We start from the raw sequence: 16857 nt of genomic DNA, 5'->3' as shown, positions 1-16857 counted from the left end.
AACAATCCATGTTTAACCAAGTCGTCGTATGTAGTGCTAAGGATGACGGGTAAAAATACGATGTTACGTACGCTGGGAATTATGGATCCAGCGTGCCGATTGGCGGCGACAGCGAAAATATACGTCTTCCCGGTATTATGCGGCCAAAGTATCCGAAAGCGATTCTAACCGAAAGACGATTTTCCTGCGCAGGAGCAGTGACAAAGGCCATCCAATGGCCTGGAAAAGAAATGAGGCTAAGTGGAGAGCCGGCATGATAGGAGCGGGAGAAGGGCGATAACCCGAGGGTCGGTCGAGACTGGCAGCATTCCATCCGCCAGACGTTGGTAGGGGAAAAGAAAAAGACGAACATTCCGGTGAAAGTAAATTTATTGAAAACAAAAACGACGGATACACGGGAACTGGCAGTGTAAAGAAAGACTCCTCACTTTAACAACAAAAATACTAATATATACAAAGTTAACCGTAAAACTTTGTGAAAATGGCAGTGACTGCGACTTAAAAACTGCGAAGTGTCTTCGATAACGTCACGCGGCGGATTTTCGTCCGCTACGTTACGCCCGCTTTTATATTGAGCAAACGCGGCAACGGCCGGACGTCTCCAACAAAAAATCCCAAATATTTTCGGACGGCCCGATCCCCACTCCCACCGACGATCGACGGTCGCTCCCGCTCGTTCGACGCATGGGAATGCACCAAAGAAACGAGCCACGCGGAAAAAGTGGCCAAATCGTATAAAAAAACATCGGGCCACGGCTAAACGTAGCTGGAATCGTCGCGTTATCCGGTCCGATAACGCGAAGAAACGTTGGCCCACAATACAAAATATTCTCCGGAAAGAAACGAACGAAAAGTTAAAATATTCGTCTTCTCGACTAATAAATTTTGTCCACTCGAATATTTCGAAACGTTTACACGGAAACGTATATATAGATATATACGAGTACGGCGTCGACGGACCGGCATCGAGGTTGTTTGCCAGATTCTTCGCATCTAACGAACAAAACTCTTAATACTGGCAGTGATGAATCGCTGGATTTCTGGCAGTTACACATTCGCGTAGATCCATTGGAATAAAATAGAAAAGTAAAAATACTCCCGTAAATCACTAAAATCCGTAGGCGACCGATGACGGAGCCACCCGTATCTTGTCCCGTTCCAATCGTTTGTAAAAAAAACAAACAAAAAACGGGTTGATTTAACGGATCGAGCAAACGTCTGGGAATTAATGTAATTTCCGGGCTTTCTTTGGTTGGTTTTTGCAGGAATCATTTAAAAACTTCGTCACGTGCCGTTTGGCAGTTGGCAAGTTTTAAATCTTGGAAAATCGGCCGGTGACTAACGTAAAAAGAATAACGAAAAAAATCGACATTAAATGATATGCTAAGTGGCTTTTTCGCTCCGATATACATTTCTAGTATTACGGACGACGCGTTTCGAACCGTCGCTTGTCACGCGTCGCTCGCTAAAACTTTACACGAGATCCGGAAGAGAATGCTTCTACAAACGAAGGCACAGTCTTTTCCCTCTTCGGGAGTGTCGACTACTTCTTCTTTCGACGCGATTCCAACTGTACATTGTAAATTTTTTTACTCTTTTTGGCGGCACGACCGACGTTCGGCCAATCTCCTGCTCTTTCATTGTCTCGTACACTAATTACGTATATATAGATATATACATATATATCTAAGTGAGTGCATGTTTATATATATATGTATATATGTATATGTACAAATGACAAATTACTATCAGATAGATCTTTCGAGTGAGGCACAACATTTTTCCAATAGGACGTTCTTCGGAATGAAATACACATGATGGGAATGCATTCAACTTCTGATCGCACGTGATTTACTGTCATTCTTTCGACGACGACGACGACGGACGTCTCGGTCCGACACTAAGAAATGGGTCTGAATTGACCGAAGCTTTCCACTTCTGCTTCCATTTCCTAATAATAGTAATATATAAAAAAAAACCTCCGTCAGTTATTGGGCAAATTCCCGAGAACTACCTCTTGGCGGTGGATTAAAAACCAAGTTAAAAATCTTACGGTCAAAAGAAGTCGCTTGTCCCAGGATCGGCGATGTCTGTAGATGCAACTATCCAGAACCCGATAAGACTTCTCCAAGGAATCCGACGGCCAATCGTCCGTTACGGAAACCAGTCTGTTCAAAAGACCGTACAGTCTGTCCTGATCGACGGACACTTCTTTCGGCATTTCTAAAATAGAAGGTGCGTTAGACCAGTAGAGATTCTAAAAGCCGTCTGTTTATAACTAAATAACCGATCGACACTTTGACAATCCAGTATATATTTAATGCAAATTCGACAAACGTTTTCGATCTTATACGAGATCTGCTTCGGTTCGACAACATTCTAAACTGGAATGCTCAGAACTGTATGTAGCGTACAAGCGAGTTCCCACCTTATACAAGTATAAGTTACTACGCAACGGAAAAGATAAGGTCGACCAACGTAGGGCCCCGGGGGTTTACAAGGTTTCGGTGAGGGACAACGGGTTCCAAAAAAAATTGAATCCACTAAGCGTTCCATACGCACAAGGTTATAAAACATCACTACAATATAATGAATAAAAACCACCACCGCCGTCCATTTACGCGACAGAGACCGACGTGCAAGCCGACCTCTAGAATACCGTGTTAATCAATCCTGGCAAACCGAACACATCAAATCTCTAGAAGCCTCAGAAATCTCTAATGCTGATCTAATAGGCTGTTGCATTAACTTTAAAGATGGAAAATACATCACGTTCGCTTGGCAATATTTTTATGAAAAATCGGGCAATACTAACATGAATTAGTTAATACTATATATATATTTACACTCATTGCCATAAAAATTAGAACACCGAGGAGTTGTCTGAATAGAACGAAATTGTACATTTGTAGTGTAACGGTGATACAAATATAAGTAAGTTATTAGAAAATGAAAGCAAAAGGATCATTTATTGCAGGAAAATCTACAAATGAAAGTAGATTAGTACCCTGTTTGGCTACCTCTAGCGTGAATACGAGATGTGATACGGGCTGGGATGGAGGCATACGTCTGGTGTATGGTGTCCTGTGGAATCACTCTGCCTGTCCTCTAGTTCAGCTAAACTCCTAGGCTGACCAGAATCACCCTGATGTCCCAAGTGATTCCGGACATGTTCAATCGGTAACAAATTGAGGACCGGACAGGCCGGGAAAGTGTGGCAGTGTGGCAATGTGGCAAATGCAGTCCGTGCGACGAGCAATGTTCCCTCTAATTTTTTTTTTTGTAGATGAGCGGAACATATACTTCTCTGAGCAAAAAAATTTTCTGAGCATATATATATAAAATCTTATTTTTTCCTATAAAAATTAAAATAATTAATTATAAAGTAGAGATTAAAATTCATTTTAAAACATACTTCCATACAAAATATTATCTTTTGTCAATGATTTAATGTATTTAATCGAAATATACGTAGCAATAATCATGTTGCAGACAGAGCTAAAAATAAGTAAACAACAATTCAAATCAGTGTGCATGCTCGCCTGCGTGGCACATAAATTCTCGTGCGCGGCAACAATTTGAGCAGTGCGCAGCTTGAGCAGCTTAGAGGGAACATTGACAAGAGAGGCAATACGTGTGGCTACAGGACGTCACTAACATACCACTAGGCAGTCGTGGTCCCTTGGATCACTACTAGAGGTGACTGGCTGTTGTATGTGAAACACCCCAGACCATCACACATGGGAGCGATGTGCCACTCGAAAGCATAGGCAGGATTGAAACATTCGCTATAGCCATCTAGAAATGAATGTGGCTGTCATTGGTGCCCAAAAGAATTCGGTGCTGTACATGACCAGGTTCCACTCCGCTGCAGTCCAATCCCGTCGGGAGTGACACCAATCCAAATGGACGTGGGTGATTGTCAATGTCAGCATACATAATGGCAGCTGCGATACCAAATGTTCCTCATCCAGGCACCTCAGAATGGTATGGACAGACACGGGAGCCTGGAATGATGGCGTTTACTGACAGGTGATGAAAAGTGGATCGTTTATAACATCAGCCGAAAACGATCATGGGGTAAGAAAAATGAACCACCATTAAAAACTCCAAACGCTGGTCTTCATCCAAAGAAGGTCATGCTCACTGTCTGGTGGGATTAGAAAGGAATCATGTACTACGAGTTTCTTCCACAGAATCAAACAATTGATTCTGGTTAAGTATTGTTTCCAATTGGATAAACTGAACATGGCAATTAAAGAAAAACGTCCGGAACTGGCCAATACAAAAGGCATTGTGTTTCACCAAGATAATGCCAGACCGCACATGTCTTTACGAACACGCAAAAAACGATTGGAACTAGGCTGGGATGTTTACCCCACCTCCTTACTCACCCGACCTTGCCCCGTCGGACTACCACCACTTGTTCCGTTCTCTGCAAAATTCCATTCATGATAAAAACTTTAATGCTTTGGAAGCTTGCAAAAACCACGTGGATCAGTTTTTCGCGGAAAAAACTGGAAAGTTGTACGAAGAAGGTATCATGAAGCTCCCCCATATATGGCAACACGTCATTAAAAACAATGGCGCATACATAATGGAATAAAACTATATTTTTAGTCTTAAAACAGTTTCTTTTATTTCTCTTAAAAATCGCTGTGAAGTTTCCAAACAAATCAATATTTACTGAAATGTCAAGGTTTTGATTGGTGTACTTAATTATAGTCATTGATACAGTTACATTTTACATTTACCAAAGGATTAGAAGGCCTCCACCAATAGGTATAGCCTTGGAAAGAGAAATATGAAGAGTTATAGAAGTGAGAAGACATTGAAGAATAGAAAAGAATGACAGGAAAGTGTGAAATATGACTCTATTTTGACCTTAAAATACATTATGAGCAAAAAACATAGCAAAACTGAAGAACATACTGTTGGCAAATGGAAAGCTAAGTTACAATTCAGGCAGCTCAACAGAACATATTTCACAAGAAAACTGCATCAAATGCTATTGTTGGTGTTGATGTGCAAATGTTTCATGTTTTGCAAAAAAATGAAACCTTTTGCATATGATAACTATGTCAAAAACTGTAATTAGCACAGTGTAAAACTATGTCCAGAAAAAGTGAAACTTTTCACTCAAATCAGTGTCTTACATCAAACTTTGCACAAAGAATTAATGATACTTTGACTGAAATTTGTGTAACCCTCAATGCAATTTCAAAGAATTGCATATTTCTCACTGGAACAACATATATTAAGAATATTGCTCATCTTGCTATTTTTATTAGAAGTGTTGAGTCAAATGAATGTAATGGAAGAACTTGATCTTGTGAGATTGAAAGATACAACAACCAGATGAGATGTTAAAGAAGCTGTCATAAACTGCAAGCAAATTCTTCAGATTGATTTGAAAAAGTTGGAGCTGGTAATCTGATTCCTGGACACACACAAGCCTTGAGAAAAAACTTTGACTTTTTTCAAATTTTGATTGCAATTGCTTTCTGCATCCTGAAAACTTATGTACACAAGTATTGAATACCAATTAATATTTTCAAAGCTGGAACTTTTTTGTCCAATAAACATGCAATATTCTGTAAACATTCTTCCAGCAAGAAAATATCTTTTGATTTTCCCAATAGCAAATGTTTTTGGCCATCTTCAGAGGCCTGTACCAGGATTTCACAGAAGAAACATAAATGTAAACTGAAATTCCAAATTTAGAATGTTTTTGTGATGGTTTTTCTATTTCATATTATATATCAAGCAATTTAGCCTAGAGATAGGCATTAAGTGCCATCTATTGATAAATTTAATAATTAATTTAGAAAGTTCTGAGAGAAAAAAAATCAGCCTGGAGCAGGATTTGAACCTGCAATTGCCACATACTATGCAGCAAAGATCAGACAGAGGTCTGGATCGAGTAACTGGCAACGAATCCACACAATATGCAAGGGTTGCAAATTCAAATCCCACTCTGAGCCAATTATTTTGTTCCAGAAACTTGCACATTAAATATAAGTTATTATAATTATTAAATCTAGCATGAGATGGCAGCATAACTACCTACCTCTAAGACAAATTATTTAGTATTTAATTAATTACATAGCATTATTATAGCCTGATAATTTGACATTTCATTCAGTTTAGATTTATTCATATATGCCAACGTGACATGAGTGACTTCTGAGAGGTGATGCCTCTCAGAAGTCTATTGTGGAAAACCAGTCCTTATTTAGTTATTACTAATGTGAAGAAAACCTAGAAAACTTCATGTGGCCAGTCTGTTGGCACGGCATGAACCCACAACCAACTACTAGGGTTCAGTGGTTTTATCCACTCAACCACCAAAGGGCCACATTTCGTTTGGCTGATTAAACAATGACTTTCTAAAAATCATCGTTTCAATGAAGTGAACCCAGTCAATGAGGTAAGTAACCGAGGATAATTACAACCTAATTAAATATGTCTGAAAGAGGTGATCGGTTTGGAGGCTTGGATAGTGCAACTGACAACACACCCGCACAGTAAGTGAGAGTTGAAGATCCAAGTCCTGCTCCAGGCTGATTCTTTTCATAATATTCTGAATTATAATTATTAAATTTAATAAGATATGGCACCTAACACCTCCCTCTAGTGATAAATTATTTAAAAATTAATTTTGTTTTAAAAATTGCAAAAAGTAGCCTGATTTGATCTAGTAATACTGTGGAAAGTTGATAAAATAGTTCTTCAGCAAACACTGATTAAGAACGGTAGAAATTCTTGAAATATACAAGGTCACATTAAAAGGTAGTTGTATTAACCACAAAGATTGTGATTCCTATCTATTGCATGTCATTTCTTGATAACCCCCTAGGGTTAAAAAAACATGGCATAAATATATACATAATAAAACCACAATAGCTAATTCATGAAATGTGTTTATTCTTGTTTGGGTTTTATTTTATACATATATAAAATATATTTTGAAATATGGTTCTCTGTACTTGATATTAAAAATATGCACATGAAACCTAATGTTCCATTGGTTAAAAATTTGTAAATAATATCACAGAATATATTGAGCATTCAAATTTAAAATGTTTGAAATTTGTGTCTGACAATCTTTGCACTGATCAGAATTGAAAAAGATCCAGTAGAGGAGCACTTTGCACCAGGTGTATATGCTATTCCATTATATGACACTTGTGTGGATTGTTCCTTGGTACACATTAGAGCAGGCCTGGCCAACCCGCGGCCCATCATGTTAAATTGTGTGGCCCGCTAAGCAATATTATATATCTATTAAAACTTTTGTTTCCCGTTATGTGTATACTAAAACAATTAAATAAATGAAAATTTGCATCTGTCATCGTTATAATGTGCAAGTACGAGTACAAACTGTTGGTATAACAATAAAATCTTATTCATTTTGTATTTGTTTTACTTTTTTAAAAGCATGTTTGCCTAAATTGTGGCCCACCATAATGTTACACATGATCAAAGTGGCCCGCAAAACAATTTGGGTTGGCCAGGCCTGCATTAGAGTGACTGCCGTGGCCCTTGGAACCAGATAAGAGAACATGAACACGATGTTAGTAAGTTCTCAGATATGGTTCTGGTAGCATACTCTTTGTGATATGCAGGTGGATTTTGAAAGTGCACATCTACTACATTGGACCTTTGATTCCACACATTTGTGATAATTACAAGGCTGTTGGGAACAAGAGAGCAGTCAATTTTAGAGAGACTGATACATTCTGGGATTTAGATATTAATTAGAAGAAAGGAAATCTATTGTCACAAAATTTTTCCTAATGTGACTGAAATAAATAAATTTTCTACAGCACAGAAGGTGTGCTACAAACTGGCTTAGGACTTCTGTTCTAAGTATTTATAATTATACTTACAGGTATTTTAAGTTTAAACTTGTAATTTTTAAATTTTATGTTTAGATTGGTAACACCTTACCAATGCATATATATGTGTGCAATTTGAACCACTTCCAATCTTTATATTTAAATGTGTTTGATTGTTATGTTCTTCTGTTTGCTAGTTGTTATGATATACCTGATGATGAAGACCAACAACTGCCGAATTATCGGGCTAGCAAATGGCTATAGAAATAATAATTTAAGAAAATTTGTTACTAGAGCTAGGCGTTAGGCGCCATCTCTTGCTAAATTTAATAATTAGAATTTTAATTAAATAATTTAAATAAATTTAGGCCTAACTGGAAGAAAAGAATCGGCCCGAAGCGGGACTCGAACCTGCAACTTCTGCTATCCGTGCAGACACGTTACCAGTTACTCTACCCGGACCTTCGGTCCGATCTCCCCTTCCAGTTGATATAACGGATGAGATGGCCGGTTGAGTGCCTTTGAGAGGACGTGGGCAATTAATGTGTCCCCAGCCGGCATTGTAATGACCGTCGATGGTCGTACAGTAATCTTATATCAACTGGAAGGGGAGATCGGACCGAAGGTCCGGGTAGCGTAACTGGTAACGTGTCTGCACGGATAGCAGAAGTTGCGGGTTCGAGTCCCGCTTCAAGCCAATTCTTTTCTTCCAGTTAGGCCTAAATTTATTTAAATTATTTAATTAAAATTCTAATTATTAAATTTAGCAAGAGATGGCGCCTAACGCCTAGCTCTAGTAATAAATTTTCTTAAATTATTAATATTTCTATAGCCATTTGCTAGCCCGATAATTCGGCAGTTGTTGGTCTTTATATATAACGGGTTAGTTGTTGTTTATTTATATACCTGATGATGATCATTAGAAACAAACAAAATGTTCTTATCAGTAAATAATTCTATTTCTTTTATGGTTTTTGGTATATTTGTGTTGTTTTCATATAACTTTATGTTGTTAAATTTGACACAATCTATGATCTAAATGTAATGGTTTAATCAATTTTTAAAAAGTTGTTTTGTTTGATTTATCTATTTTTATATTTATTTATTAATTGACAAATAGAACATAAATAAGGAAATATGATTAAAAAAATTTATCATTCGATATGCATTTGTATCTTTCAAACATGGATATACTCTCTTGGTAGTCTTTTTCATATATTTTATAATTACCTCTACAATGAAATATAACAGTGTAACGATGTTTTAATGTTTCAGATGATACCTTTAAGCTCTCTTTGTATGTGGCAGTAAGTGATATGCTATCAAAGGCTGCTCTGGGAGAGACATGATATACACAGTAGTGAGTTATATGCATAAAAATATGCTAAATAAATTAGCCAATAGCTTTACTTAAAAAATAGGTCACTTTCTCTTTGCCTATATATAAGCACAAAAAACATTAATATATTTTTGTCAAAACAATTAAATTACCTTGTATGTTTTCAGATGGTGGCACAGAATGGTCTTTGGAAGCCTGACTTTCTTGCGTTTCTACTTCGCCACCAGAATCTTTATTCTAAAAATATTAAACAAATTAATGTTTATTATTTAAAGTCATATTTAATACCATTAAATAAACCAAATACAAACACTAACCTTACTTATTAAATCTTCTCGATTATCATTTTTTGGTTCATTACAAGAAGTTTCAGTTAAATTATCTCTTTGCAAATTAAAGGCATTTGAGCAGCTATTCTCTAAAGTTGTTTTATCACAGTTGTTTCCAGTGGCACATGGTGAGGTAGATAAACCTGAGGAATCTCGACAGTCGACTTCTGACAAACGAGCATCGACATCCTCTGTAGGCACGTTACTCGACTCTTGTAATGGATCTTCACGAACATGATTGTTACACGCCGAATCTTTTCCATGGGGAGGATCAATTTCAATTCCCTCGCAAAGATCTAAGTCGTTCAAAGAATTTGCATGATCTTCAAAATTATTTACCACTTGATTATTGACCATGGAATTTCCCAAATCGTTACCATGCAAAGAAGAAATGGAAACGTCTTTCGATGTTTTTCCATCATTTTGAATTTTAAATGATTCATTTTTGTTACAGTGAATAGGACGCCTATAAATGGTACGAGAACCAAACCAGGCAGACTTCCTTCTTCTCACCACGGCAAAATTAGATGAAGGCTTACCTATTAATAAAGTATTACATAAATATAATTTAAATTAACTTATACATACATTTATATTGATTAAACATATTTATTTCATTTTCAAAATGTTAAGAGTGTACCGTACATTAACTATTTAATCTACATTCCAAGCATTCTTTTTATACTTCTAATCACTCATTACTTATGGTCTATCAGTTTTATAAGCAACTACATAACCAATTAATTAAAACTCTGGTCTTTTCACCAAAACAGAAACAATAACTAAAATTAAAAATAAAATAAATATTAATTAATTAATTTAAATCAAATCCATTGAAACATAATATTTTGGAAAGTGATGCAAGCCATTTGCATCAGACACATGTTCAAAACACCTTACAGTATTGTAAGGCATTTTGAATATGTAACTGATGCAAATGGATTGCACGTTAAACAAATGTTGTGAATAAAAACCTTTTGCATGTTCTCATTTTGTGTTTCTTGTTCTCTCATGCATCACATTAATGTTCAATCCTAGTGGTAAAAATTCAAACTAAATATTTTTTTGCATTTTCCTTTTTCCCATGGTCCATATAACATATATACCAAGTTTCATCAAAATACGTCCATGAGAACAGGCTCTAAACAGGTCTGAGTAGGGCAACTTTAATTATAACCACCCTGTATATACAGTGGGTGATCGGTTAACTAACCTAATCCGTTCCAAGACTTTGTTCACTATCCGAATTGCTCATTAACCAATTATTGATTTAACATTGGTTTTTATGAGAATTTGATTAATTTGTTCTGGAGACCTCAAAAAATAAAAAAATATATACTTTCTTACTATGTTTATTTATATGTAATAATAAAAATTCCTATATACACAGTCTTGCATTTTTAATAGTCATGTTTTTTCCATTCGTGGAGGTTAAAGAATGTGTCTAATGTTGATTGCTTTTCCCTCTTATTCAGGATTTTTCAGAAGTAATTAATAGCATTGTAATTGTAGAGATTTGTAAGCCTATTAACCTCAACCTGGTTTGGTTGCCGTTCTAAGACCATTGTTCTGATATCCTCCTAATTCAAAAGATGTTTGATAGTGGATATTGGTATTAATCCTCTTTTTCAGAAGAAAACATATCTTGCCAAGTTTCTTGATGTTCTTCATTCAAGAGTTTTCAGCATTCTTCTGTCGTCAGATCAGTTTCTGGTTCCATTATAAGCTCTTCAATGTTCTTTATTTCTCAGATGTGATTTCCATTACTCTTTTAGCTGCTTGAGTCTTCTTGATTATACAGTATCTTTCTTAGATAAGATTGAACTGCAGCCTACTGTAGACCTGTTCAAGCCATACTGCCAAGCAACATCAGACATCTTCTGTCCACTCTCTACCTTTGCTATTATACTCTCAATTATATTCTTATATTTTCGAAAATAAAAACCCACTCTCATAAATACTATAAAAGAATTGTTTCTGTCAGAAAAATAAAAGGCTGGAATTACAAGGGAGAGTTTCAAAGTTCGGAGGAATACTATCCGATCAGTATATACCAGGTTGAGCGTCGATGTTGATGTCTTTCGCACTCCGAAAAGTTTCAAATTGTTGCCTGAAGACAAGGGAAGACCAATTGGTATTCATTATTTTATGTCACTTCTTCTTGTGTTTGTTCTGTGAGGTGTTCATTGTCCGAACATAAAAATCTTTTGTGAAAGTGTTCATTAACCAGTCACCCACTGTATATATATAGTCGACTCTGCATAACTCAACACCTGAATAACTCGACACTGTAGGTTAATTAGTCAGCTTTCTGTGGTCCAGGTCGACTTACATAGGCAATAATGTTATTAATGTTAAAAAACTCGGTTTACTTGACATCGTTTAACTTGTCACCACTAAATAAATCAACATACTTTTTCTGTTTCACACTTTTTAGACGTCTGATAAGCTGACTCCTCTCCTGAAAAAATGAGTTCACACCGTACAATAAGCTGTGTGGTGTGAACTCATTTTTCAGGGGGGAGTCGACTTATCAGAATTCTAAAAAGTGTGAAGAAGAAAAAGTATGTTGATTTATCCAGTGGTGACAAGTTAAATGATGTCAAGTAAACCGAGTTTTTTAAGGTTAATAACATTAGTGCCTATGTAAGTCGGCTGGGACCACAAAAAGCTGACTACGTAACTGACAAGTGTCGAGTTATCCAGCTGTCGACTTATGCAGAGTCGACTGTATATAAAAACCTCTGCATCAAAAATCATATAACATTTTCTAAAATAATATTGCTTACTCTAAAATAATTTTATTCTATAGTTATAGAATGAAATTATTTTAGAGTAAGCAATATTTATACAGCATTTCTCAAACTATGGGTTGTGACCCATAGTTTGAGAACCTTGGGTTGCATCAAAATTTTAATGCATGGCAAAATGATGCTACCTTCCACAGAAATACTTGTAATACTTGCATTACCAAAATATTCTTTAAGAACTAGGAACAATAGATACATATGTAAAGTACTGAAAAGATTTTAACAACTTTTTTCTTATAATTAATTATTGTTGTCATTTAGTAATAAAATTAAGATTAAAAAAAATGTGTATACAGTAATACCCCAAACTTACGTGATAGATGGGATGGAGTGATAACTGCATAAGTCAAATTCACGTAAGTTGAGGTATAATTTCTCATATAAATATCAGGTCAGTCCATAAGTCCATGTGCAATTTTATGACCTTGAGAAAAATCTTGTTTTGTTGTTAAAAATGTCAGTCTAATGTGATAATTTTTACACTGAAGGGTTAAATTTGATCTCATTCATATAATACTGTTCAGAATTGTGAACATTTCAGTTGTTTATTTTCGTTAAAATGGAAGTAACCAACGAATACAAAAGACATGTTTTATACTTTTTATTTTTAAGTGGTGAGAATGCTACAAATGCAGCCAAAAAAATAAATACTGTACATAATCAAATTGTAATTAGTGCAAGGACTGCGCAGAAGTGGTTTGAAAGATTTAGAAACAATGATTTTAGTGTGGAGGATAAGGCTCGTACTGGAAGACCCGTTGACTTTGATGATGATGCTCTCTCTGCACTAGTTGAAGCAGAACCATCTTTAACAGTTGATGAAATTGTGGAACGTTTAAATTCATCCCACAGAACTGTTCATAGATACCTACAACAAATCGGAAAAGTTTCAAAGCTAGGAAAATGGATACCACATGAACTGTCAATAGCTAACCGACAACAACGTGTAAACATTTGCATGTCTCTTTTATCCCATATTGCTTTAGAACCTTTTCTTGATCGGCTGGTTACTGGAAACAAAAAATGAATCCTCTATAATAATGTGATGAGAAAAAGACAATGGATGGATCACGACAAGCAGCCAAAACTGACTGCAAAAGGTGGGTTGCATCCAAAAAAAAAAAAAATTCTTTTGTCTGTTTGGTAGGATATGTCAAGTGTAATTCACTTTAAGCTGTTAGAACCTAATCAAACAATTACAGCTCAAATGTATTGTGAGCAATTAGAGCGTTTAAATAAAAAATTGTAAAAAAATTGACCGTCGTTAGTGAACAGAAAGCAGGTTCTCTTGCAGCATAACAATGCCAGACCACACGCTGCAAAAATAACTGTACAGAAACTTGAAAGCTACAACTGGGAAATTTTACCTCATCCACCATATTCGCCAGATATTGCTCCCAGTGATTATCATCTTTTTTGCAGCTTGCAGAATTTTTTAAAAGGGAAAACTTTTGAGGATGAGAACAAGGTAAAAAAGGCTATTTCTGAATATTTTGATTCAAAACCAAAATCATTTTACAAAGACGGAATTAAAAAGCTACCATCAAGATGGCAAGAAATTGTACAAAATAATGGTGAATACATTATAGATTGAAATAAAATTTAATTAAAATTTTTTACTGCTTTTTTTGTAGATAAAAATACACATGAACTTATGGACTGACCTGATACATACAAATTATTTTTAATTGGGGCCGGAGACTACAGAAAACAATAATTTAGAAAAAAATGTTTAATAAAATCTTAGATAATACATATGTATAACAAATTATATTATTAAAATCATAAACCGAAGTCATTTTGATGTAGAAGGCTTCATAAAATCTAACAAATTTGTCTGACGGCTCAAAGATTTTTTTCTCCCGCAAAAACTTCCTCATAGCATGCTAATAATTTCTTTATTTCTCGTTTTGTAGAAGAAATATGCTCTTCGTTGGAGTCTATATTTTCTAAAATTTGTAACCCCTTTTCAATTGAACTGAGGCCTTCTGTCAAGTTTTCACAGCTTCGAGAATTTTTTCTTTACCTTTTATAATTGTTTTGACCATCGATTCCGGTAGATCAACTTCTTTGCCAATTCACAAATTTTCATTTTTGTATCGAAGTCTTTAGTAAATATTAACTTTACATTCCAAAGATAAAGTTTTTCTTTTCTTGTTTGATGCAGAAGAATCAGTTCTACTTCGTTTGAATGACATAGTAGAGTCTCTAAAGTCTCCGTAGATATAACAAACACAGAAATAAATAACACAAGATAAATTGTAGCTATGCATCGATTCCGTGCGACACGTCCTAACATGTAAGCTAAACAATAGTGTGGAGGGAGTGAGTAATCAAGAGTTGCATGGTGCTCAAACAAAAGACAAATCGATGAGATTTGAAAATCGTGTAACTCCGGGTTTGCATAAGTCGAGGTATTATTGTATATGAAATTGATTTGTCTTTTCTATTTTAAATAACATAAAAATAGATATTTTATGTAAGGTCATAGTCATAAAGCCATTTAAGTTGCAATGGTTTTGAAAATATTTCCATGTTTATTTGAAGTTTCAAGATCAATATGTTGAAAATGAAAAAGTCCACTATGCAACATTTGTTGTTTTTTTAGCAAGAAGCTACATCTCTCCCGAGACCAATCCCATATCTCATATTTCAGAACTGGTAAAAATGCTGGCCAATGTATTAGCTGGATTCCCTCTGCCATTAAGTAATTGCATACTGTATGAGCTCTACACGGTCAAATGTTGTTGTCCATAAAAACAAATTCAGAACCAATTGCATCCAAATACAGTCAAAACATATGGGTGAAGGATTTCATCCTGATATCTTTGACCCTTCACAGTACTGCAGCGGAAGACATATGAGTTTCAAAAATAACGAGAAAATAGTTACAAAAAACTTGCGCCTTTATAAATCCAGCAACAATTTTAATAAATAAAACTGTTTTTGATTAGCTTCACTGATCTTCCTCAGTTACAGAATATAAAGGAACAGAAGAATAAAAGAACATAAATACAAATTTAAAAGAATGTAAGTACAAGTTTAAAAGAACAAGAATTTGAATTTAAGGATGTTATCCTAAAAGTGAATAAATAAATAAACAACAAGTATATGCAAAATTAATAAAAATAAAAATAAATGAATAACTAGCTATTAATAAAATGACTAAATAATTAAATTTCATAGATGGACTGCCATGCATTAGACAGATTGTCCATATCCCTGTGTTTGATGCACTTAGATATTTTATAAGCCTTATAAATTTCTAATTTTTCTAGATAACCTATAGTATGTATATTAAATGTAGGCCTGATGATTTTTGCTTGCTCTCAGTTTACTTGTATATTGTGATGCTGTGAGTAAACTGCTAGTGTCATGTTATTGATCATCTGAGATGCTAGATATCTTGATATCTTCATCTTGTGGCAGAATAAACCAAACTTACAGCAGTTTTTAAAAGTGATCAACAACAACCCCTATGGGATAGTCTTACAATTGGATCAAGAAAATGCAACAACAACAACTTTTTGAACATTTCCATCTGTTCTCTTGTAAATCTAGAGAAATTTGGACCAAAATAAACCATGTTTTCAACCTGTTTTAATCCCATACAACTCCGTAGATCCTGTCACATCAAATTCTCAACCTTTAGGTCATTGATAAGAAGAGCATGATGCTAATCCTTCTAGGTCAGAGAAAAAGAACTTGGAATTAAAGGGTTTTCAATGCAAATTTACTTTTGAATAACATTTTGTATTTTACAATGTTAAAACAGAATCATTTACGAGTACCATTCAAAATGGCATTAAATTTTGAGTAGTTTAATTTGTACATGTTGGGAACATAGGAGTAGAAAACAAATGGAAATTTTCTTTTGGCAGGAGATTTATCACTTTCAGGTCCGATCTTTTACATGTCATGATTCTGTGTACTGATCGTTTGTTAACCTTTTTTAAAACCTTGCACATTTAAAACTGAGTAACTTATGGTTTTTACAACTAGTTTATATTAAAGATGGGTTTTTCCCATTTAATTTGATATATAATAAATAAGATTGATTCGATTGTTTATAATATAAAGTATACAAATGCAAAAACTAATTATTTTAGCCTTTACAGTAGAGTCCCGCTAATCTGAACATCTGCCTAATCCAAACATGTTTTAGTCAATGGAGAGGAAATTTTTTAGCTTGCAAAATATACTTTTTTTTTTGTATTTTCCAGTTGAATTTAAATGGTATTAATGGTACAAAAAGATTTAGAATTTTATTTTTAAAAATTATATTTTATTGTAGTACTGTATTAATACTGTACAAAATTAATGACTTGAAACCGTGTTGCACTTAATTCTTGTTAATTACGAAACACAGTATAGTGCTTTGACGATCACTTGGCTTTCTTTTCCCTTTTATTAAAGAAAGCCAAGTGATCGTCAAAGCACTATATTGCATTTCGTAATTAACAAGAATTAAGTGCAACACAATTTCAAGTCATTAATTAAGTTATTGAAATAGAAACAGCTAGCTTCAACCCCGAGGA

At 34.9% G+C, this 16857-nt stretch overlaps 1 protein-coding gene across 2 annotated transcripts in view; it reads right to left on the bottom strand.

Moving 5' to 3' along the window:
* Positions 1 to 351: 351 nt before the first annotated feature.
* LOC136985977 (ATPase family AAA domain-containing protein 2-like) overlaps positions 352 to 16857 on the bottom strand; it is a 119469-nt gene continuing 102963 nt past the window's right edge. For both annotated transcript variants that reach the window (XM_067283399.1, XM_067283400.1), the window contains 4 exons: positions 9498 to 10048; positions 9333 to 9417; positions 2054 to 2223; positions 352 to 1951 (listed from right to left, as the gene is read on the bottom strand). In XM_067283399.1, the coding sequence (XP_067139500.1) occupies positions 1901 to 1951; positions 2054 to 2223; positions 9333 to 9417; positions 9498 to 10048 (857 nt within the window). In that variant the 3' untranslated portion in view covers positions 352 to 1900. The remainder of the gene's footprint in view (positions 1952 to 2053; positions 2224 to 9332; positions 9418 to 9497; positions 10049 to 16857) is intronic.

The sequence above is a fragment of the Centruroides vittatus genome, unplaced genomic scaffold, assembly GCF_030686945.1.
Source record: "Centruroides vittatus isolate TY-2023 unplaced genomic scaffold, ASM3068694v2 contig_986, whole genome shotgun sequence".
In the NCBI taxonomy this organism is placed as follows: Eukaryota; Metazoa; Arthropoda; class Arachnida; order Scorpiones; family Buthidae; genus Centruroides; species Centruroides vittatus.
This window is presented reverse-complemented; position numbering and strand designations above follow the sequence as displayed.